Source organism: Marmota monax, unplaced genomic scaffold (assembly GCF_021218885.2).
Source record: "Marmota monax isolate L192 unplaced genomic scaffold, Marmota_monax_Labrador192_F-V1.1 WCK01_AAM20220418_F8-fsc00069, whole genome shotgun sequence".
In the NCBI taxonomy this organism is placed as follows: Eukaryota; Metazoa; Chordata; class Mammalia; order Rodentia; family Sciuridae; genus Marmota; species Marmota monax.
This window is the reverse complement of record NW_026695243.1, coordinates 3,081,672-3,106,231: the sequence shown is the minus strand read 5'-3', so window position 1 is coordinate 3,106,231 and position 24,560 is coordinate 3,081,672. Positions and strand designations below refer to the sequence as shown.

At 35.7% G+C, this 24,560-nt stretch overlaps 1 protein-coding gene across 3 annotated transcripts in view; it reads left to right on the top strand.

The window, feature by feature from the left end:
• The window catches only part of Tgfbr1 (transforming growth factor beta receptor 1), a 57,685-nt gene extending 33,361 nt beyond the window's left edge, over window positions 1-24,324 (top strand). For 2 of the 3 annotated variants that reach the window (XM_046457306.1, XM_058578044.1), the window contains exons 3-9: window positions 1,129-1,371; window positions 6,769-6,999; window positions 11,081-11,248; window positions 13,233-13,389; window positions 15,139-15,263; window positions 16,292-16,422; window positions 19,968-24,324. In XM_046457306.1, the coding sequence (XP_046313262.1) occupies window positions 1,129-1,371; window positions 6,769-6,999; window positions 11,081-11,248; window positions 13,233-13,389; window positions 15,139-15,263; window positions 16,292-16,422; window positions 19,968-20,093 (1,181 nt within the window). In that variant the 3' untranslated portion in view covers window positions 20,094-24,324. The remainder of the gene's footprint in view (window positions 1-1,128; window positions 1,372-6,768; window positions 7,000-11,080; window positions 11,249-13,232; window positions 13,390-15,138; window positions 15,264-16,291; window positions 16,423-19,967) is intronic. The other variant, XM_046457307.1, reaches the window with a different exon arrangement.
• Window positions 24,325-24,560: the final 236 nt, after the last annotated feature.

Here is a 24,560-nt window from a genome sequence, read left to right as displayed (position 1 = left end):
GGCAAGAGCCATCTTTGGATAATTATTAAATGTATAAGGATCTAAATATTATTCCTAAAAGAAATTATTAGAAATAGTATTTGATATAAGAAATTAATCCAGTTGAAGATCTGAAGAATAGATAAGATGTGATATGAAAAGAAATGGTAGTGAGCAGTGAACCAGTCAGGCTCAGGATTCATGTGGTTCTGAAACAATGCAAAATGTTAATTATTGAGAAAATAAATGATCTGGAATTTAAAGTTCAGATGGTTAAAATAGGGAAAAATATATATGTATATAAACCATTGAAAAACAAAGGCCTTAAAAAATTGTTGAAGCCAGCTCTGCATGCCTGTAATCCCAGCAGTGTGGGACGCTGAGGCAGGAGTTCAAAGCCAGCTTCAGCATTGTATCGAAGGCCCTAAGCAACTTAGCCAAAATAAAGCATAAAAAAGGGCTGGAGATGTGGCTCAGTTATTAAGCACCCCTGAGTTTAATCCCTGGTATTAAAAAAAAAAAATTATTACATGTTGAAGACACTTGTACTAAAATGTGAACTGTTTTGAGATGGTGAAGTGATAATTTTTTTTCACTTTTTTGTATTTATGCATTTTTTTCCCTCTGCTATCAGCATGTACTAGTCAAGCACGTACTAGACAAGCCAAAAACACTTACGGGGGTTGGGGAATGGGGCTGAGGATGTAGCTCAGGGGTAGAACACTTGCCTTCCATACCCAAGGCCCTGGGTTCAGTCCTGTACTGAGAAAAACAAACAAGCAAGCAAAAACATTCTAAAAGACAGAGTGCAAGTTGTTTTAGGTTATTGATTCCTTTATTAGTGATCTGAGGTGACACATGGGGGAGATCCTAGGATTTTGGTGATAGTTGGCCTTGTGATTTAGATGATGGCTGGAGAATACGGGAAGAGTGAGAAGGTGTTGACAGTGCTTGAGATCATGAAAGGAGGTGGGAAGACAATGGGAGAAGACTGAATCTCTACTCCTGGATTTGAGCCTGATGAGTGGCTATGATGACCTATGACTAAGTGGAGGCAGTAGCTAATTGTAGGAAATGAGGAGGGTGAGGAAAATGTAGGTGCTGCCTCTACATTGTTATTTGTTGTTGTTGATGTTTATTTCACTTGAGACCCTTTTTCAGTAAAGCAGCCTCCTGGCCTTGGTCCCGTCGAGCTGGCAGCTGTCATTGCTGGACCAGTCTGCTTCGTCTGCATCTCACTCATGTTGATGGTCTATATCTGCCATAACCGCACTGTCATTCACCATCGAGTGCCAAATGAAGAGGATCCTTCATTAGATCGCCCTTTTATTTCAGAGGGTACTACATTAAAAGATTTAATTTATGATATGACAACATCAGGGTCTGGATCAGGTAATGTAATTGTTTCTCCTTTTTCCTAAAATGTCTTCTTTGCTATTGTTTTTTTTATTAGTTATATATAACATTAGTCTTTTAAAACTTAACTTGTGGGCTGGGAATGTGGCTCAAGTGGTAGCGCCCTCGCCTGGCATGCGCGGGGTGCTAGGTTCGATCCTCAGCACCACATAAAAATAAAATAAAGATGTTGTGTCCACCGAAAACTAAAAAATAAATATTAAAAAAAAAATTCTCTCTCTCTCTCTCAAAAAAAAAAAAAAAAAAAAAAAACAACTTTTATTTATTACATGGCTAAGCCATTTTCCTTGGTTTATTAAAACAAATAGTATTTCTAGGGCAAACAGTATTTCTAGGTTTTTAATTTATTTTTTAATTTTTTAGTACCAGAGATTGAACCCAGAGGTACTTAACCACTGAGCCACATCTCCAGCTTTTTTTATGTTTTATTTAGAGAGAGGGTATCGTTAAGTTGCCTAGGACCTCATTAAATCTCTGAGGCTGGCTTTGAACTCACAATCCTCCTACTTTGGCAGTCAGCACTCCCCATCCGTCGCCCCCTAGCCATTGAGATTACAGCCATGTGCCAACATGCAGCTAGTATTCCAGGTTTGATCCTATGTAAAGCCGATATAAAGACCTTTAAGCTTGTTCTTACTGTGGGTAGTTTAATATAAACAAATTGGAGCTTGCTTTTACTGTTGAAACAAGACAGTAAGTCAGCTCCACAATTGTATAACTTCTAAAGCATTCTCGCTATATAATCTCATTTGCTTCTCATTACTCTGTGAGATAGAAAGGATAGGGACAACTGTACTACAGATAATGCTAAAGTTCAAAGATGTTTAAATGATCCGCTCCTTATTCTATTCAGGACTATTTGGCAGCTTTAGTTTTGTATTTGAAAGTAGGCATGACTAAACTTGGCACATGCTTGGAACTAGGAAGGTTATTTGCTATTTTAACAATAGATGAAATTGCTGTTCTTTAACTCATTTCTGGTTTTTCATTAAACTAATGAATTTTAAGTCTTTTTTTCCCCCAGAAGAATGTCTAACCACCTTATTTACTTAATATGCTTTATGGATCCATGACCCTTGTCATGTTTGCTTTTATTAGGTTGTTTTGGTTGATTTTTGTGGGATAAGAAATTGCCAGAATCATCCTGAGGTAGATTTTAAAAATACTTTACTTTTAAAGGGATGGGGAATTATCTTTTACTTTTTCTTACTCATGGTTTGGAAGGAGACTGAGAGAGGAACACCCCTATACCCTACAATTTGGGATTTTGATACTTGGTGGGAATCAATAGATCTAGATTGCAGTAGAAGATTTGTCATTGATTGGCTCGATGACCTTGGTTAAACCCTATTTTTTCTTTGGGCTTCTGTTTCCTCATCAGAAATATGAAACATATGCCATTGTTAAAAATACTTAAACTATTTTTTAGGACTTTTAAATGTGATATACTCTTTGAAAACTGTAAGTCAACTCTATATAAGGGCTAAAGTCATGGAAAAAGTGAAAATCTGAAAATATACATAATGAAAAATTAGTAATTTTATGACCAAGTGATAATAAGGAACATTAAAGCAGAAGTGACTGAGGAAGATAGCTCTGAAGCATAAAAATCACATTAATGGAAAGTTCATATAGTGACAAATGTCTGTGTTTTAAGAAAACAAATATGTATGGTATGAATATCTGTTCATTCATTTAAGTAACACAAGGAAATTAATTCCACCTGAAGCCTTCTGTAGAATTTAGCCTTACATATTCAGTAGACAAGTTCTTTCTCTGACTGCTAAAACAGGCTTGTACAGGAACCATGAGAGGTTGAACTGAGAAGGAGCAGCCGTAGTACAGAAGATAATGAAAATCTCTGCATAAGAAGCCGGAGACAAAAGGGTATTTTAGGGCTTCCCTAGGGTTTCTCATTGATTCTTAGTTTAAAGTTCAAAAGGTTCCCAGAGAAAATTTTTCTCACAGATTATTCTGGTCCAAAACTATGCTAAGGACCAAAGTCACAGAAATCAGGGTGGCCTGTATTTTTATTGCCAAACTTACACCTAGGGTCATGAAGCCCCTTATGTCCACAAGCCCACCTAAACAATTTTAGGGCATTGCTGTATGGATGGCAGTTGATTTCTGAATAAGAATATATGTGTTTACCTTTTAAAATGTAGACAGGAGCCAAGAGTAGAATTATTCTTTTTTACATTTTGTATGTATTTCTAAGTTCATCAAGGACCACAGCTCTCTGTTGTCCAAAAGCTGCTCTTTCTCCTTTCCAGACTTCCCTTGTAAAGTGTTTTAGGCTGTTAGCTGATGTCACATGCTTGAGTTATTTTATCTTTAAAATGAAAGTGATGAATTCTGCATAGTACATGGCATTGGGCTGTTGTGAAGTTCAGATGGGACAAGATGTTTGTGTAAAAGCATTTGGCAAATTTAGAGCTATGTCCAAATGACAGCATGTGCTGACAACATGTAGAAGAAAATTCTGATATACAGCATCAATTTGTAACATTATACCCCAAAAAGAAAAACCTCTAAACAAAAAGAACTTAGTTTAAGACTTTTCTCATGATAGTTTATTGTTAGCTAAATTGTTTCTGAACTTATCTAAGCAGAAACCATCTTCTATTGAATGATAGCAGAAAAGGCCGTCTTTCCTTTATATTCATTAGGAAGCCTCATTGCTACCTTATGCATAAGACTCATGCCTGTGAATAAGTAAAATATCTATTCATAAATTCTATTTTAGTTCTTTCACTTCTTGAGGAACAAGTTAAAACTAAGCATTCCTTATTTTGAATTCACATGTCTATTACTCAGTACCATGATCATATTTGAGGAAAAACCTTATCTCTACCTGTTACAGACTTTAATTTTAACTTGGGAACTATAGGGAAGACAGCAAAGAATTGGGTTGTAGTAGCTCTAACGTTGAAGATAAATTAATCCCTTTTATATTAGTTTTTGTTTTTTAACTTTTTAGATGAAGATGGACACACGACCTTTATTTATTTATATTTTATGTGGTGCTGAGAAACGAATCCAGTGCCTCATTCATGGTAGGCAAAAGCTTACCAATGAGCTATAGCCCTAGCCCCTTGTTGCATTAGTTTTAATCACAGGTTATACATGGACTCATTCTTAAACTGTAATGAAATTATAAAGCAGTGCCAGTTTTTGAAGGAGTGAATGTCTTACACAGTGGTCATTAGGTCTTTTGCATGCTTAAGATCTCTTGAAATATGTGCATACTGTCCATTTCTTATTTCCATTGTTGACTGTATGTACAGCTTTTCTGGAATGTTTTCCCTATTGATGCTTCCTCTCAAGCAGTTTTAAAGGTACAGAAGAGTAAAACAAAGAGTATAGAGATCTAAAATAGGCCTGTTTATTTTTATCTTTAGAAGAAAATCATTAAATAAAAATTCTCAAGTATTCATGCAGGTTATGGTAACCCAATATGGATAACATGGCTGACCTACATTTGGGTTTTAATTTTAATTCTCTATCTAGTGATGAAGGGAAAGACAATAAACTTCTCTTATCGTGTGCTACTTTCTTCACTATACACTTACATAAGCCCCTAAATCTGTGATGCATTTTCAAACGTGGTGTTTTTTTTTTCTTTTTTATTACTTGCCTATGTAACTTCCAGATTATCCTCTGAAACTTTTTAGTATACTTGAATACATGATGCAGCCCTATACAAGACTTGGATAAAATGTAATAAGTTAGTACTTAACATGTTGTATGTATTAAACAACGTGTAGTAATTAGGAGTTAATTGTTTATAGAACAAAAGAGCTCCTTAATTTTAAATAAGAATTTGTCACAGATCTGTTTTTAACTAGCAGTCTCATTGTACATAAAAGTAATTATTTATAATTACACTGCCAATTGCTTTGCAGTAAGAAAAGGAAAGAGTTATATGAGAAATGCACAGATGAAAAGAGAAGATTTTCTGATCCCCTAAAGACTTTAACATTTAGATTTATGAGCATTTCACACCAGGGAACATAAGGATAGATAATTTTTTACTGTCATTGAGTTAATTTGACCTAGTAAGTGGCTCTGAGTATAATTTATAAATGACACTAATTTATGCATACATTGATTGTATAAATAAAATACTAGCATAAAACATGGTGAACTCTGGTATTTTACTTGTTAATGTCAGTATAACTTAGAATCTGACAGTTATTTAGTGAACTGGGGATATGTTATTAAGTGATTATGCCAGATACAGAGTTGTTTAAATGTTGTAGGTAGGTACTTAATTCTTTTAAATGAAATTAGTATGGTGATATCTAAAATTATATATTTTGGAATAAGACAAGGTTAATTAGTGAAAACATAAATGTCCCATTATCAAGGTAAGTTCCTTGGTATCATTCATTCAGATTCTAGGTTGCCTAAGTCATCAGTTCCTAGCAAGTAAATTATTTGCCTTGAAATGATTTCTGTGATAATTTCTACTGATTTATTAAAAGTTAAGTCAGCGGGCTGGGGTTGTGGCTCAGCAATAAAGTGCTCGCCCTAGCACTAAAAAATAAATATTTAAAAAAAGTTAAGTCAAAATTTATTTTTCTTTTGTTCACATCCTTTCTCCTCCCATCAGTAAAATCATTACCAAATTCATGCTTCTTCTTTTTTTTTTTTTATTAAACATTTATTTTTTAGGTGTAGTTGGACACAATGCCTTTATTTTATTTATTTATTTATATGTGGTGCTGAGGATTTAACCCAAGGCCTCACATTTGCTGGGTGAGCGCTCTACCACTGAGCTACAACCCCAGCCCACTAAGTTCATCCTTCCAAAATAAAATTTTAACTTATTCCCTGTACTCCCACCCCACCTCTGCATTTCTGGCACCCTTTTCAGACATGTTTAATAAGTCCTCTTTTATCCATAGCCCTCATTGGTCATTGTGATCCTGGCCTTTACTACTGTTCATTTCCTGGCTCTTATGTTCTCTTGCACTGCTCTTCCACATATATCCTCTCTGATTAAACAAGCTGGTTCCCAAAATAGTCATTATTAATTCCCTTCCTCTGACTTTGCTTGCATACTCCTCCTACCCAACCACCGTACTTCCTTCTCTCTCCTTTGGTCCTGTCCCTTCTGCAAATGACAGTCAAAATTCAGCTTATTTTATAAAACCAATCCCGACCCTGTCGGCAGGAGTTTTCTGGATTCTTTTATTGTATTTATTATCTTATTTTCCACTTTTCATGGATTATTTTTTTGCCAACATAGTCTGTAAATCTAGTGAGGTTTTAAGCTTCTTAAAGGTACCTGTCTGGGCCACATCTTTAGTTTCATGATGTTTGAAACACATTGTTGACTGTTTTGCATACCATTTATTTTGTCTTTAGGTTTACCATTGCTTGTTCAGAGAACAATTGCAAGAACTATTGTGTTACAAGAAAGTATCGGCAAAGGTCGATTTGGAGAAGTTTGGCGAGGAAAGTGGCGGGGAGAAGAAGTTGCCGTTAAGATATTCTCCTCCAGAGAAGAACGTTCATGGTTCCGCGAGGCAGAAATTTATCAAACTGTAATGTTGCGCCATGAAAACATCCTGGGATTTATAGCAGCAGACAATAAAGGTCAGTAAAATTTGCTTATCCTTATGTTAATTATAATAAAGTCTATATAAGTCTTTTTCCAGATATGACTGCAAAACATTGTCAAATTAGGTGAGAAATAGATGTTTATCATATAGATGAGACCTATTAAGTCAAATACAATTTTATGACAACATGTTTCAAAATGTATAGAAGGTTTATAAAATATATAGTCTATCAAAGAAAGCCATATACTTTGGTTATTTTAGTTCTGGACAGTTAGTTGATTATAGTCATAATGTAGAAAAAATTTACAAATTTTGATTGCTTAAAATTTTGAGTAGGATAGGGATCAACTACTTGTTTCCTTTTAATTTCTTCTTGACTGGTATGGACAAGTCAATATAGACCAGTGACCTCATTTATAGGAGGAGTAAATATAACTTCTTGATGTATCCTATTGTCTAAGTTGTGTGGGGCAAGATTGGTCAACTTTTTAAGTAAACTTAATTAAACAGAAATGGTTTCTACCAAATTCCCTCACTTCTGGTGACCATGTGGACATTTTCTTGACCCTGTAGTGTGGGTACTGAGGAAGTTTTATCAGTGGAGTCAGGATGAGTGATTACATTAGCAGGGACCTCACTTTGCTTCTCCCACTTTCTTGGCTTCAGTACCCACAATTCCTACTTTTACAGCTTCTGTCAAAAGACTTCTGTTACAACTCAACTCTCAACCGTCCTAAACCTCAATCAAGTGTATTTTCCAGCTTTCCTGTTTTTTTTTTTGTTTTTGTTTTAAATGCTATCATTGTCTTTTGTGGCTTGGCCAGACCTGTGGTCATCTTTTCCTTCTTTCCTGTCCCCACCTCCCCCCGTTTTTTTTAAGCAGTATTTATTTCTTTAAAATATTGGCAGTGTATATTCTCAATTGGTAGTTATGAGTGATTTCTGTGATTTTTTTTTTTTTGCTTCTTTGTATTTTCAAATTTATTTACAACAAGCATATGTTGTTTTGTCTTTTTAAAATTTTATTTATAGAACACTTTTAACATTTCAGAAAAGTGAAGCACAGTATATTAATTCCCCATCAACCAACTTCAACAATTATTAACTTACTGCCAATCCTTGATTTCTGATGCTACCTACTTTCCCCTGATCAAATTGCGTGAAGCCAGTCCCAGATAATATATCTTTTCATCCATAAACATTTTCAATTCATATCTTTAAATTATGAGAAATCTACTATTGTACTTTTTAGAAAAAAGTAATGTCATCAAATATCATTTCTGGTTCAAATATGTAGTTACCTCCTAAAAACAACAACAACAAAACCCCCACAATAGTTTATTCAGATAGGATCCCAAGTTCACGTATTGTCACATTGGGTTGATATTTCTTATACATCCCTTAAAATCCTTAGGTTTCCCCATCTTTTTTTTTTTCCTTGCAGTTGGTTGAAGAAACTGGGTTGTTTGTCCTGTGGGCTTACTATCATATTCTGTAATTTGGTGATTGAATTTCTGTAGTGTCTGTTAACTACTCTACATAAAACTGGCAATTAGATTTTGAATCTAATTAAGGCTTTATTGGTTTCCCCAAAATACATATCAGGTATATTATATACTTCCTATTGTATCACATCAGGAGGCATATAATGTTTGATAATGATAGGGACAGTGATGGATGTAAGCAGTGATTATTAGTGGCTATTATTCAGTATCAATTAATTTTAAAACAAAATAAGTTGACAAAAGCAGTAATCATAATCTGACCAGATCCTTAGTTTTTATTGTCGTCTGCCTTTGACCCTAATATTTAGCTCCTTCCATATATACACACACACACACACACACACACACACACATATACATACACACACACACACTCATACTGGGGATTGAACCCAAGGGCACTTGACCCCTGAGCCACATCCCCAGCCTATTTTATATTTTATTTAGAGACAGGGTCTTGCTAAGTTGCGTAGAACCTCGCTAAGTTTCGAGGCTAGCTTTGAACTTGCAATTTTCCTGCTTCAGCCTTCTGAGCCCCTGGGATTACAGGTGTGTGCCACCATGTCTGGCCTCCCCCACCCTTAAAACAACTTTCTCTTTATTATATTGTCTGACTTTCTTAGTTTATTCTTATATCTTAATAGTTGTTTCCTTCTCTCAAAGTCTTACTCTCCTTACTGATTCATAAGACAAATAGTAGTTAATTACTGCTATAAAGGACTTACTTACATTCATGGTTTCAAAGTCTATCATAGTAGTGACTCTTTAAATCTTCATTTTGAAGCTTAAGCCTGTTGGACATGTTTCAAGTTGCAAACACATGAGCACAAATTGCTGGGGCTGCTATGCCTTGAACTTTTCTTTTCCTGTTGAAGTGGATGCTGTCACCTGGTGGTCACCATGGGAAGTAGCTGACCCTACTGGCTCTTCCCTTCTTTCCCCTCTTTTCCCCTTCTTTCTTTTTTGTCAGGGTTTAATGGTCTTTGTTCAGAACCTAGCCTTTCCACCCCAATTCCCTTTTTCTTTTTCTTCAACCTCCTAATTCAGTTAATTCCACCTGAGACTGCTCTTTCTATGCACAGCCTCTTCCATAACCTTCCTTCTGCCTCTGGTTAGTTACCTCAGAAAATCTCCCCTTTTCATCTACCAGTGTTCCTCTATTTCTTGTGTTTGTGAGTCTTTCAGAATTCAGTTATAGTTAATGGCATGCTGGTGATATGCCTTTATCAAGGAAAAGAACAGACATAAGTTTGGATAGTCAGTTTATAGTTTTTAAAGAATAAGTTAATCAAAAACTAGTATCATGAATCTCTTAAGTCCTTTTAAAGCTGAAAAATCCTCTCCAAAATCTGGGGCGTTCCCATCTCCTTCCTTAATCTCTTTTCATTAATATTGCTTTTCAGAAAGTAACAATCTTCAAAATAAAGAAGTTATTTTATATCAATTTGGCGCATTTTCTTCTTGCCATAATTTGTAGGGGACAAAATAGCACATTTTAAGCTCTCATGTGCCAAGCAATATACTAATTGCTTTAAAAAAAAAAAAAGTAGTACTGTGTTCTGGTTTTTTTAGTCTTTTTAGCACAAAGTACCATATTATTCTTGTATAAAAGTAAATAGAGAGGCCCATTGGTTAAGAAACTTGTTTGAGGTTGTGTAATGGATAATAGACAGGCCCTAGATTTCTAGCCCAGGTCAGAATGACTCAAGGGTTTGTCTTTTATTGAACTGTACTGTGTTTTAAAAGTTGTAAAGCTTTTTGTTTTGTTTTCCTTCATGATTTGATCAAATATACAACTTTCCAGTTACTTCCAGGTTAAATAACTCTTATGGGATAGTCTAACCTAGGAGCCACCTAGTATTAATCTGTTCCTGTGAAAAAACACATTTTCACATCCATGTTCAGCTTACAAAAGAACTCCTGGAATCCACATTCCTAACTGTTCAGGTTTAAAATCACTTTGTGTATTTCGTTCAGTCCCAACCTTTTCAGTTTTCCTCTTCCTGACATTTTAATTTTCATCTGAGCTTCCTGTGTTTCAGAGGTACCACTCATTTTGTTTTTCTAAGCCAGCAACCTTGGAGCCATAATCATATTGTCTGGCATTTTTGTGAAATATATACTCTGTTCTGTCACTAAAGCTATGTCTCTTCTCACTGAAACTTATTTCAGTTTTGTTTTATACTATTTTTTTTCCCACTGTGGCCACACGGGGCTTACATTGCTTTTCATCTCCTTCCCTCACTATTGCCCTCCTTTTTTCCTTCCAGAAATAGCCATTGAACATCTAATCTGATCCAAGTATTCTTCTAGGTACGTAAGAGTTCCAGCTCTGCAACTTGCTTGTATAGACTCAAGAAAGTCACCACCTGTGTCTCTTAAATGAGATTAATTATCCTTGCCTTATCTCAAGAGTAGGGAACTTAAAGAGTGTGTATGTGAAAGCACATGACAAGCTGAATATACAGGAAATACAAACCTGAGGTGGCATGATATTGCAATTGTATGGTTCAGAATTAAGAATAAAAGGTAGTAATTTTATATTTTAAAGTTTTTGAGTAAATCTCAAATGTTCTAGAGCCAACTGAAACACGTTATTCTGTTTTGCAGATAATGGTACATGGACTCAGCTCTGGCTGGTGTCAGATTATCATGAGCATGGATCCCTTTTTGATTACTTGAACAGATATACAGTTACTGTGGAAGGAATGATCAAACTTGCTCTGTCCACAGCAAGTGGTCTTGCCCATCTTCACATGGAGATTGTTGGTACCCAAGGTAACTCTTCAAACAGTTTAATGTCTATTTAAAACTAGAAGTCGGCCTAACTGAAGATATTTGAAATGAAGTTTTAGATGAGAAATCCTTTTCTGTTAGAAATCTCAGAGTTAGGAAATTTGTTTAGAGATTCTCTACTCATTTTAACAACACTGATATTTTTTAAGTTCTTAAAGGTAGCATTCAGTTTTTGTTTTTTTGGGGGGGTTACCAGGGATTGAACTCAGGGGCACTTGACCACTGAGCCACATCCCCAGCCCTATTTTTTGTATTTTACTTAGAGACAGGGACTCACTGAGTTGCTTATTAGCACTTCACTTTTGCTGAAGCTGGCTTTGAACTCGTGATCTTCCTGTCTCAACCTCCCATGCCGCTTCGATTATAGGCATGCACCACTGCACCCAGAAGCATTCAGTTTTATTTACAATTTTTGAGGATCTTAGTTCTAGAATTCAAGCCTCAGAATATATTCTTTTATGTAGTATCAAATGGAATATGAAAGTGCTTTTTAAACACCAACATGCTATATACATTGTATCTGGCCATCTAATAATTATATTTGATCCTTAGATTAGGAGACTGAATGAGATAGTTTAATAGTTGACAAATTAAATACTAAGTTTTAGTTAGGAAGTTTCACTCCTCCCTCAAATCTTAAAACAACCTGTTCCTTATTATATTCTGTGAGCCTAGACTTTCTTTGTTTTTCTTATTTCTCAAAGCTGTACTCTTCTTACTGATTTGTATGAAGGCTCTAAGTCTATAAAAAATAACTTTATGTCATGGTATTTGTGTCCTGTAGGCTATCAGAGGCTGATAGAGCTCTGTGCTCAAGCTGCCACCCATTCACTACCTGGTGGCTTGCCTACTCTTCTGTTCGCATCTCTGCCAGCCCCATCTGTGTAATTACTGATTGTAACAACTTTTTGAGTTATAATTCACACATCCCACAGTTTTGCCCATTTAAAGTGTACAATTCATTGGTTTTTAAAGTACTCACACAGTTGTGCAGCCATCACCACAACCATTTACTACATCTTCATCACCCTGTAAAGAAACCCTGTCCGCTATTAGCAGTCTTTCTCTTTTAAACCCCAAACTCCTTAGTCTTAGCACTCATCTGCTTTCTGTCTCTATAGATTTGCTTATTCTGGGCATTAGTATATAGATGGAGTCTTATAATATGTGGTCTTTTGGGAATGTCGTTTTTTACACTTAGCATGTTTTCAAGGTTCACCTGTATTATAGCATATATCAGTATTTCATTCATTTTTATGACTAATATTCCATTGTATGGATATATCACATTTTGTGTGTTCATGATGAACTTTTGGGTTGTGTCTGATTTGGACTATAATAAATAATAATATAGTGACCGTTAGTGTAAAAATTTTTATGTAGATGCATTTTTTAGTTATCTTGGGTAGGACTTGAATAGCTGAATCATATGGTAACTACTTAATGGCTTGAGAAACTGCCAGACTGTTTTTCCTCCACTATTCTATCTTATTCCTACCATCAGGGTTCTGGATTTTCCACATTGTAATGATTGTTTTTTAATAGCACCTTTTCTAGTAGTTGGTATTAAAGATAGCATATTTAGTATTGTATTCTTTCCAGGAATGGAATGATAGGCATATGATCTACATGTTTGGTTCCTGAACTAGAAGAGCAATTTATAGACTGTAGTTCTCGTAAAGAATGCACAAGATACCAACAAACTGACAACTTTTTTCACAACCCCAGTCTTTGAATTGATAGACTTTTATTGTTTGAGTATCAATTTTTGGAGCTTATTATTGTCTCCATTTCCTTTAAAGAAATGTAATTCCAACCAACTTTGGGTATAATGCTTCAGTTGAGGTTATTTAATACTCCCCTGAGTATGGCAGGTGATGGGACAGAAATGCTTTCATACTGGGCAGAAGGAGACGCTTTTGGTATTACTTCTTAAGCAGTCATTTTTAATTTTTGGGTTATTCAGGAAAACCAGCTATTGCTCATAGAGATTTGAAATCAAAGAATATCTTGGTGAAGAAGAATGGAACATGCTGTATTGCAGACTTAGGACTGGCAGTAAGACATGATTCAGCCACAGATACAATTGATATTGCTCCAAACCACAGAGTGGGAACAAAAAGGTATACTTGTGAATAAATGATATTTAATATCTCCTGAAATCTATTTCTTTTCCATCTCCTTATTTGTATATACGTGTCTTTTTTGAAACTGGAACTTGTACTTATTAGATTGCCCACAGGTAAGTCTCATGGTCTTACCTTCTCTGAAGCCAATGTCACCTGACTTTAAAATGATGCCTGGGGATGAAAGGCAGCCCTTTCTGAAAATATCATTAGTTATGTTAATTATAATAATGGTAGCTAATGTTTATGGGGTACCTACTATGTGGCAATCATCTTAATAGGTATTTTACACATATTGCCTCATTCAATGCCCTCAAATGAGGTGCTGTAGCTATATGCCTTTCTCTCTTCCTTAGAACTTTTTGCATGTACTGTTTCCTAGAACATACTTTCCCTGACTGTTTCCTTAACTTACACCCTTCCTTTCTCACAGGAAGCCTTTTCTAGTCCTCACTACTCTTAGGTGTCCCTGATAAGGGCACTCATAGCCCTTACCTCATTAAGTTGTAACTATTGTTTTTTTTTTCTTTTGTCTATATGTAACATTGGATTGTAAGCTTCTTGAGAGCAGTCTTGTATCCCCAGCATCCATCACGCTACCTAGTATGTGGTAGGTCCTTAATAAATATTTGTTGAGTTCATGAGTTCTCAAAAGAACCTAATTTGGTAGGCACCATTACCATTAGTTCAGAGGTGGGGAAACCACCTCCTGGAAGTTATGTGACCAACTTCATGTATATGGTAAGCTAAAGAGCTGAGATTTTTGCCCCAAAAGCCCTTCCTCTATATATGACATCATGTTGTCACAAATGTTTCTTCAAAACTATTGCCTTGACCTTGAAGAGAGCTAGCAGTTTTAGTCTATCTAAATTGTACTTATGATTTCTAGATTCATAGAGGGTATTCAGAACCCTCTCCTAGGTAAGTGGTTGCTATAAGCCTTCACGGGTCTGATCTGTAACTTTGACAGGGCTTTTGAAACTTTAGAACCCTGTACGGTAGCATCAGTATGAAGACTGCCATTCATTTCTGTTATTTTGTTTCCTGGAGTATGTCCCTACCCTTTTCATCTTCTTTTAGTGAGTAGACTTCCAGATAAAAATACATATTCCCGGGGTTGGGGATGTGGCTCAAGCGGTAGTGCGTTCGCCTGTAGTGCATGTGGCCCGGGTTCGATCCTCAGTACCACATACAAAGATGTCGTATCCGCCAAAAACTAAAAAAAAAATTAAAAAAAAATACATATTCCCTATACAGTATACAAGGTGGTGTATATTAGTGTATTTATTAAGTCATACCTATTATATGTGTGTCTTCCACTAGAAGCCAAAATCAGAAGACAGATAGCATGAAACTGCAGTTTCAGCATTTTGTGGGATTTAGTTGACATCATTAATTTGCAAACCAGTGCAGATATTTAATATTTTTCTTGAGTCTAGTATGATCTCAGTTATGTAATATTGTGTGTATGTGTTTTTGTATAGAGAGAGGTCTGAAATAATCTTCATCTAAACATTTACACTGTGGTAGGAAGGAGATGAGGTTTTGCACTTGGTACTTTGTTTACTTAGGGAAATTTTTATAAATGTGAATCATTTTTAAAAGCAGAACTTTGCTAAAGAGGGGAAAAATTAATAATGAGTTTGTTTTACTATTTTATTCTCAGGGATAAAAGAAAATGTGTGAAACTGTTAAAAAATGATGTTGCTACCCTTCAATAAAATGAAATGTCAATTTCTTTTTTAGGTACATGGCCCCTGAAGTTCTAGATGATTCCATAAATATGAAACATTTTGAATCCTTCAAACGTGCTGACATCTATGCAATGGGCTTAGTGTTCTGGGAAATTGCTCGACGATGTTCCATTGGTGGTAAATTGCTCTCCCTTCTCCCAACAGTTTGTCATGAACAGAAGTTGTTCAAGAATTGCCTTCTTTTTTATTGAATGAAATTCTGTAGTCAACAATCTGATAGGTGATCACTGAGAGTACCAGAGCAAACAAAGAAGGTAAAACCTGGACCGAGGGGAATGACATGGCATGCCAGTGCCCAGCTTTACCCTAGTATCTTCCTTTTCCTGTTTCTATTTGAATTTTGGGAAGCATCAGAACCCAACCCCTTGTTATCCTGGACTGTAATATTTAGAACGGGGAATGGCTTGGGAGGCCACCCAAAGAAGCTGTTTCTAGCATGTATCTGGATCATGTATCTGGATTTTCCTTGAGATTATGGTTATTTTTTCCAGCTTGATCACTGGAGATAAATGGTAATGCAGTTGCTATCATGTTACATTAATTTTTAGAGTAATATAATTTTAACTTTTAGGTTTCACTTTAGATTAAACAGTTGTTACTGTTTATGCAAGAAATAATCTCTTAGACTTGGGGGTCCAGGCTTGACTAAGACCTAGGAGGACCTGAGGTCTTTGTGGCAGTGAGGGACAGAGTATGTCTTGGTATTATAGCAAATAGGACATGTTATTTAAAGATGAAAGTAGCTTATACTTCATGCTTGCCTTGTAGAATTCATATCTTACTGAGAGAGTAGTACCTGTACCCAGTAAGATACTGTGTCCTCATAGAATGAAATCTCATTTAATATACAGTACAGTTATAGGGGAAAATGTTAATCTAGTCATCATGGCTCATAGTTAAGCATCATTAAAAATGTCCTTTGCCAATCTCACAGCAGTGTTGAATTTCAAGGTATGGGCTCAGTTCTCAGGGAGGTGAATTGTTGATGCATGTATGGATTTAAGGTAGAGTAAACTGTGAGCCTTATTCTACATACCTGATTTAGTAATGGGAAACTGTTACAGACATCTTAGGAGAGACTTCTAATGGTTTGGCATTAGCTGAATAAATTCTTAAAAATAGACTTTTTTTTTTTGCCCATATAGGAATTCATGAAGATTACCAGCTGCCTTATTATGATCTTGTACCTTCTGATCCGTCAGTTGAAGAAATGAGAAAAGTAGTTTGTGAACAGAAATTAAGGCCAAATATTCCAAACAGATGGCAGAGCTGTGAAGTGAGTATTGATTTTTAATATAAGGCCCTTTTCTAAACTGCTTCTGCTTAGTAAGTGGAAATTTGCTACTTTTCTTTAAGGAAAGCAGACAAGAATTCTCTTTTCTTTTTTTCATAATAGTTAGACCATGGGTAAAAATAGAATAATTTGGTTTTCTGTTTTCAATTTTAAACACATTTAAAAAGACCATGGAGTACTGCAGTAGCCACGAGCCTATCAGAACATTGTTAGATCTGCCAAATGAAGGAAGGCACCTGCTTTTTAAATGAATGCCTCCTTTTAGCCAGGGCAGCCAAGAATATTGCTTTGAGTACGGGACAAGAATTAAGAGACCTGGATTCTAGAGAAGCCTGCTCCTGTTTCATAGTTGGACTTTGGGCAGGCCAGTTCGCTTCCCTGGACCTGAACGTCCCTTTGTAAAATGGGGAACTTGGATGAGGGGATTGCAAAGCAGCTTCAGAAGAATTTGCATTTTGGTCATCTGCTTGCCCAGATGACTAGGACTTTGGGGAAAATGGCTTCCATCAGTGTCAGAGCCTCTCGTCTTCAGCTATTACAAAAAGTTTGAAATGTTTTCTTAGTTGTAAATTTAAAGAACTCATGCTACAAATTGTGTTGAATATCTTCAAAATTGATAGCCATTACTGTTGTGATATTAGTGAAGCAGGGCATAGCTTTCCAGGTTTGAAGTTGTAGAGCTTAGGAAGAATAAAAAGCTGGTTACTTCATTGGCTAATTTTACATCTTAGAATAATGTGGGACTGCACATAGCCTCTGTTATCAAAAGAAAGTGCTATCTCCAACAAAATGATATGTCCAGCCCAGAAAAGAGTTGGTTTTTGACATAGTTTAACAAATGAGTTTTTTTTTAAAATTGCTTCTGGGTACTGCAAATTATAGACTAGATGTATTCATACACTCTAATAATTAGAGTGAGTATTATTAAATGATTTTTAAGTATGAAGAAAAGTCAGTTAATATTAACACATAATTTACATTTACTATCACATCAACTAAATCAATATGATCACTGTCATTTTAATTTTTTTCTTGATTTCTTTAGCTATCGGTGTACTTATTGCTAGTTCAATCCTTTACTTTTCTGAGTTTTACAAATTTCTTCTTGATAGTTTCATTTCAAGAAAGTGAAACTCGGGCTGGGGATGTGGCTCAAGTGGTAGCGCGCTCGCCTGGTATGCGTGTGGCCCGGGTTCGATCCTCACCACCACATACAAACAAAGATGTTGTGTCTGCCGAAAACTGAAAAATAAATATTGAAATTCTCTCTCTCTCTCTCTCTCTCTCTTTAAAAAAGAAAGTGAAACTCATTCTCTTTGCAGTCTGGACTGGTTGCTCTCAAGACCCAACTGTGCTGCTTTCGTCTTGGGATAACCCTCATTTTTCATATTGGAAATCCCTTTGCCTTTTATATTGAATCCTGCTTCCTGGATCTCATGTCTTCCTATTTTTGGTTTATTCATTTACTCTGTTCTTTGAGGTCTCTGTTCAAATGTTGCCTTGTCAGGGAGACATTATCTTTCTACCTATTTAAAGTAGCACCCTCCTTTCTGACATTTTATCTCTAAATTATTTCTTTCCTTAGCACTTACTACTATCTGACTGGCCACGTATTTTATAGTAGTTTGTTATGTGGTTTGGCTCCCTAGATTGTAAACTGCTTTAGGACAAGGGTTTTGTCTATCTGTTCACTGCTATATTCCTAGCATCTAAAAATGGTATCTGGTGTATAGTAGGTATTCATTAAATATTTTTTGAGTATGTGCTGGCACATGGTCCCTTTTAATCTGGAAATAGTTGTTCTTTTCTAGGAAAAGTTCGTGAGGTTGCTTTCTCCTATTTTCCTTTCTTCTGTTTCTTTAGTTTTCATTACTTGAATGTTAGACCTCCTGAAGAAACCCTCTCATTTTCTTTCTGAATTTCTCATTCATCAGTTGAGTCTTTTTTTTTTCCTTCTTTGTGTCCTGGGAAGTTTATCAGGTTCATCTTCCAGTTCTTCCATTCTGTTATTATATTTATGCTCTTATATTTTAATTTCCAGGAGCACTCATTTATTCTCTGAATGTTCCTCCTGTTCATTAGTAGACATTAGAGGAAAACATCTAATATGAAGTACCGGGAAACACTGGGGAGGATGTAAAGCAATTTTGAGTAAAGAGACTATGGAGAAAAAATAAAGTGTGAAGCCAATCAAAAACAACTATCAATGATAGATACAATATCAGTATTTTATCTTTTTGAGGATAATAATAATTTTGTTTTTGTTTTTTTTTTTCGGTACTGGAAATTTAACCTACTTCATGCATGCAGGGCAAGCTCTCTATCACTGAGCTACATTCCCAGCCCCTAATGATTGATTTTTTTTTAATATATTCTCTCTCTCTCTCTCTCTCTCTCCAGTTTGTTTTCTCTAAGTTGCTTTTTTTGTTTGTCTGTTTCAGTTTCTCCATTTCATGTTACTTTCCTCAAATGTATGATCATACTTCTTTCATGTTTAAAAAGGGATAGGAAACTGTACATGTGAATGGAGCTTATTCACTGCTCTTTAGGTGATCTCACTGGGTTGCTTCCTTGGGAAATTATTGATTCTGTCTCTTTAGGTCTTTCTTCTTAAGCTACACAGATTTCCAGAAAAGATTCTTGCAATCTCCTGCATGGAAGAATTTGTACATAGGGACTACCCATGTTTCTGGGAGGAAGCTTATGGTCTTAGCATTCAGTATGTTTCCAGTATGAAACTTCTGCCTTCCATGTTCCTCAAGCTGGAAATCTGTTTTTTTTTCTCTCAGATTTAAAACAAAATAAAACAAAACATAGGCAATACCTCTAGTTTTCTGCTGGAGTAGAGGTGGGCAGCCACCTGCCCAGGTTATGGGGGATGGAGCAGGTACCTGGGTTCTAACACTTTGAACTAATCCTCCCCCTGCCTTTTTTTTTTTTTTTTTTTTTAATCCTGAACTTCATCCTAGAGGTATTTCATGCAATGAACATGCAGTGAATTTCTCAATTTTGGGGAGACTCTGGGTGAGTCAAGTTCCTGCTTTGCCTTCTGGAGCACTGGTTTAGGATTCAGCCTTTTTAGATCTACCAAGTAGTTATCCCTTGCCCATCTGCTTTCCAACTGTTGGCATCAGTACCCTATAGATAGAAACTTAGGACATTTTCATTCATTTTCTATTACAAATAATGCCCTCCAAAACTTGTACATATGTCATTTCAAAGGAGATTTTGTAGGTAAAGATGCCTTTCCTGGCCAAGTGTGGTAGTGCGTGCCTGTAATCCCAGCTTCTTAGGGGGCTGAGGCAGGAGGATCATAAATTTAAGACTAGCCTGGGCAAATTAGCAAGACCCTTGTTTCAAGAAATTAAAAAGAGGCTGGGGATGTAGCTCAATGGTAGAATGCTTGCCTAACATGTGCAAGGCCTTGGGTGCCGTCCCCACTGACCAAGTAAGTAAATAAATAACTGATCTAGATGGATGGAAAAGTGGTGCACGCATTAATTATTTTTCTTATATTTTTTTCTTAGGCCTTGAGAGTGATGGCTAAAATCATGAGAGAATGTTGGTATGCCAATGGAGCAGCTAGGCTGACAGCCTTACGGATTAAGAAGACATTGTCACAACTCAGTCAACAGGAAGGCATCAAAATGTAATTCTACAGCTTTGCCTGAACTCTGCTTTTTTCTTCAGATCTGCTCCTGGGTTCTCGTTTGGGAGGTCAATTGTTCTACCTCACTGAGAGGGAACGGAAGGATATTGCTTCCTTTTGCAACAGTATATAAGATTGATTAAAAACTTCCCAGGATTCTTTGGACCCAGGAAACAGCCACGTGGGTCCTTTCTGTGCACTATGAACGATTCTTTCCCAGGACAGTTATAAAATGTTGTGTAGTCTATCTTTATTTTTGATTAACAAAACTTGTTTTTTTTTTTTTAAAGAATATTGCTGGTCTTAACTTTAGGTAACTCTGCTATGCTGAAGATCATATGTAAGGTTAAAGGAACTGGATTGTTGGGTTATATGAAACATTTCTTATTTTTAAAGAAAGTGATTTACTCCTGGTTAGTACATTCTCAGAGGATTCTGAACCACTAAAGAGTTTCCTTGATTCAGACTTTGAATGTACTGTTCTATAATTTTTCAGGATCTTAAAACTAATACTTATAAAACTCTTGAGTCTAAAAATGACCTCATATAGGGATGAGGAACATAATTTATGCAATTGTATTTTGTACACTGTTGTTCTTTCACATATTCAGAACATTACATGCCTTCAAAAGGGATTGTACTATACCAGTAAGTGCCACTTCTATGTCTTTCAAATGGAAATGAGTAGAATTGCTTAAAGTTTGTTTGTTAAATCCTATAGTGTTTGAATTTAAAAAGTTTATTTATCTGGGTAACCCAAACCTTTTCTATTTTGTTTTTTGGAAGGGTTTTTGTGATATGTCATTGGGTATTCCATTTTGAAAATGCCTTCTCCTACCAAAATGTGCTTGAACCACTAAAGAAATGCAGTGTCATGAAATCAGTTGTTCCATGGTCATGTTGGAGTAATCTCACCTCTAGCTTTTGCAGTTGAGTTGTGTGGTCTGAGTGTACTTTAAACATTCAAGCGGCACTCGAGATGCTCACAGTGCTTTAACTTAATCTTGATAGCATTCAGACTCATTTTCTATAAGGGAAAGTTTGTCTAGCTCTTGTGAGAAGTTGTGTGGTATTCTGTAAGCCATTTTGTTCTTTATTTGATCAAAGACAGTGTTATTTTTTTAAGAAATGATTACATTTAAATTAGAATATGGTTGATGTTAAATAATAGACCTTTTTCTAGGAAGGCAAATGTAGTTAATAATTTGAATAGACAACAGATGGGTACAACAATCACATTTGTTTTGTAGGTGTAAGTGTTCAGTGGATTCCTGTTTTTGTGAGGTTAGAGTTAGTGTAGATTGGAGGTCTCGCTACACTTTGAGGAAGGCAGCTTTTAATTCAGTCTTTCCTTATCTCATACGTGCAGATATTGCAACTGCTCAATTTACATGGTTATATAATGAATTCAGTGCACCTTGATATTGGGAGAGCTGATAACTAATGGACACTGAGTAGGTTTTCCATTTACAGATGTTTTCAGTCAAATTAAATGTTTAAAGTAAACTTTTCATGGTCTTCTCAAGTGAAGTTGGAACTATCTTGTAACAACTGGTTTTTACTTTTAGTACTGTAAAGTCTCTTTGTAGGGATTTTACAGTTTGCAGAGTCTTTCTTATCACTGTGATCTTATTCTGAGGGGGGAAATCTATCTCATAGCTAAGAGGGGAACTGACCTTGTAGTGCTGTCCCTGAGAAGAGGGTCACAATAACCTTCACAGTATTTTGGTCAGAAAGATTGTGGTTATTTACACTGAATGAGTTGCATTCTGATAATGTCTTCTCCTTATACATAGAATAAATTTGAAAGACTATTTGGTCTTAAAACCAAAGTAATTTTAGAATGAATGACATATTCCATAGGAACTTAGTGTAAATTTCATGTGTTTAAAAACATCCCGGGGAAAATGTGCTTAGAGGCTAATACTTTGACCACAAATTTGAGGGTTTTTTCCTGTAGTTACTATGATTTTATTGAAGTAAATGAATAATTTTGAGAGGTTTGTTTTTATAGTTGAGTTATATTACCTGTTTAATATTCTCTAGCTCTATGATCAGGTACTAGGTTTTCTTGTTTTTGTTTTTGTCTTGGCCTTTTCTAAGCTTACAAGATCTGCTTTATGAAATCCAGGGACCAACGCATTTTATCACAAAACTATTTTTATATAATTTTAAGAATGTACCAAAAGTTGTTTGAATTAAAGTTGTAATACATGATTTCTCACTTTCAAATAAGATAATCAACTTTTAGTAAAGATAACATCAAAAATTGAGTCATACTGTTCTTGCCTAAGTGGATAAAATGTACTTTTGATGAATCAGGGAATTTTTTTTTAAAGTTGAAATTTAGTTCTAAATTGAGTTTACATATTACTGCAGCTAATTTCTTTTTTGCCTAGGGACAGCTTGATGAACCCCAATTAAGTAATATTGAAAATGAAAGTAATATTAAAAGATGAGATAGGTCATAACTTCAGATAAATTTGGCTGGAGTAATACTTGTGTCATTTAGAAACATAGTCCTTTGTTTATACTGCCTGTGCTAAATGTTCACCCTCCAAGATTTAGCAGGCTAAAAAATATCTTCTAGAAAATCACTTGCCCACATCATCTTGTCAGTACCTTGAGGAGTGAGAGTGGGAAAGAATGACATAATGGGGCGTCGACATCCCTGGTCCTTCCTCCCTATCTTCAGTTCTCTTTCTTCTAGCCTGCCTTCCTGCTGGCCACTGCTCCCTACCCTTTTGACTGGAGAGTCGCTTTTGAGACCTGGAGTGAGGTGGTTGATGAAAGTTGTGGAACATACTTCCATTTCCTTGAGTCACTGGATGTGGCAGGGATGAGTGGATGAGGCTTAGGATATTCCTGCATTAATTTTAGCTAAGTAGAGTGACAGCAAGGTGGCAGCTGTGACAGTGGGAGTTGTGCCAGAAACAGTGGCCACTCATGTCCCTTGTAGGACAGTAAAGCCTGAAGAGCCGAGCCTGTAATTCTGCTGTAACAATAGTGCTCAAGAAGTGCCTTGAGTCAGTGAACAGTGCCACACCATTAAGAAATCCAGATTTCACTTCTTACTGTAAAATTTAAGTGGTCACTTGGCCAATTTGAAGTCCATGGGTGAGTTGCTTTTTTTCCCCCTCATGTTTGAGAAGTGTCAGAGACTTTTTGTAAAACAAATGAAAAAGTGCTGATTAACATGCACAACAAAATTAGTATCCCATTAGCTATCAAAAGGTTGTTTTTATCCATGTACCGAAGAATGATTGTAAATCAACTGTTTTGTTTCTTGATTGTCACAGTGTTCTGGCTCCAAATGGTGGATACTCCAAATAAGGTTCTGTTACAGCAAGGCAGAAAATATTCAGTTATTTTGAGATCCTAAAGAATAGGATAACTCCACACATGTATTGCACCTTCTGTGTTTTGGAATGCAAGAATACTTGTGGGCCCTCTCTCTGGGAATGCTGGACTCCCTAAGACACCATGAGGACTGTCAGTACACTATTTTCAGTCCCATTATGCAATCTTATTTTTAAATGGAAACTTTTAAAAATATGATTAATAACATTCAACCTGTTACTTAAAATTTATGAACTTCAGTGAATTTGTTTTTATTTTTAACAAGATTTGTGAATTAAATATCATGAACCGTGTTTTGATAACTCTTTTTTCACGTTGTGCCAATGGAATAGGGTGTTTTATATTTCTTTATATGTCAAGGAGATGCTTCAAAATGTCAATTGCTTTAAACTTAAATTACCTCTCAAGAGACCAAGGTACATTTACCTCATTGTGTATATAATGTTTAATATTTGTCAGAGCATTCTCCAGGTTTGCAGTTTTATTTCTATAAAGTATGGGTATTATGTTGCTAAATTCAAATTGTACTGTATTGTTTATATTTGTACCCCAAATAACATCATCTGTACTTTTTGTTTTCTGTATTTTATTGTATTTGTGCAGAATTCTTTTGACTTTATCAGTGTAGTCTCTGCGCTTTCAGATATGTACAGAAATGTCCATATAAATTTTCATTTAAGTTGAATGATTTTGAAAAGCCTGTAAAGAGGAGAGAAAACATAAACTGCATTTCCCCATAAGTTTTTTAATATTGTATATTGTATTTGTAGTAATATTCCAAATGAACTGTAAATAGAAAATAGAAGAGTGAAGCTTAAGTCCTAACACTACAGTAGAAAATGAAAGCAATGCAAATAAATTACTTTTTTTCCCAAGTGCCGGTGGCTGCAGTCTTTTTGGAAGCTTGGGATGAATAAGCTTCCAAGCTCATTCAGTTTGTTTTTTCAAAATGCATTCAATTTCCTGAAGTTGCAGGACTGGGATGTCCCATTTCCTTGCTGTCTGTTGCCTCTTAGAGGCTCCCTCCTCCATCCCTAAAGCCAGTTGCAGTTGGTTGAGTCCTTCACACATTTCCTTTCTCTGATCACCCTTTGGCCTCATCTCTCCTCTG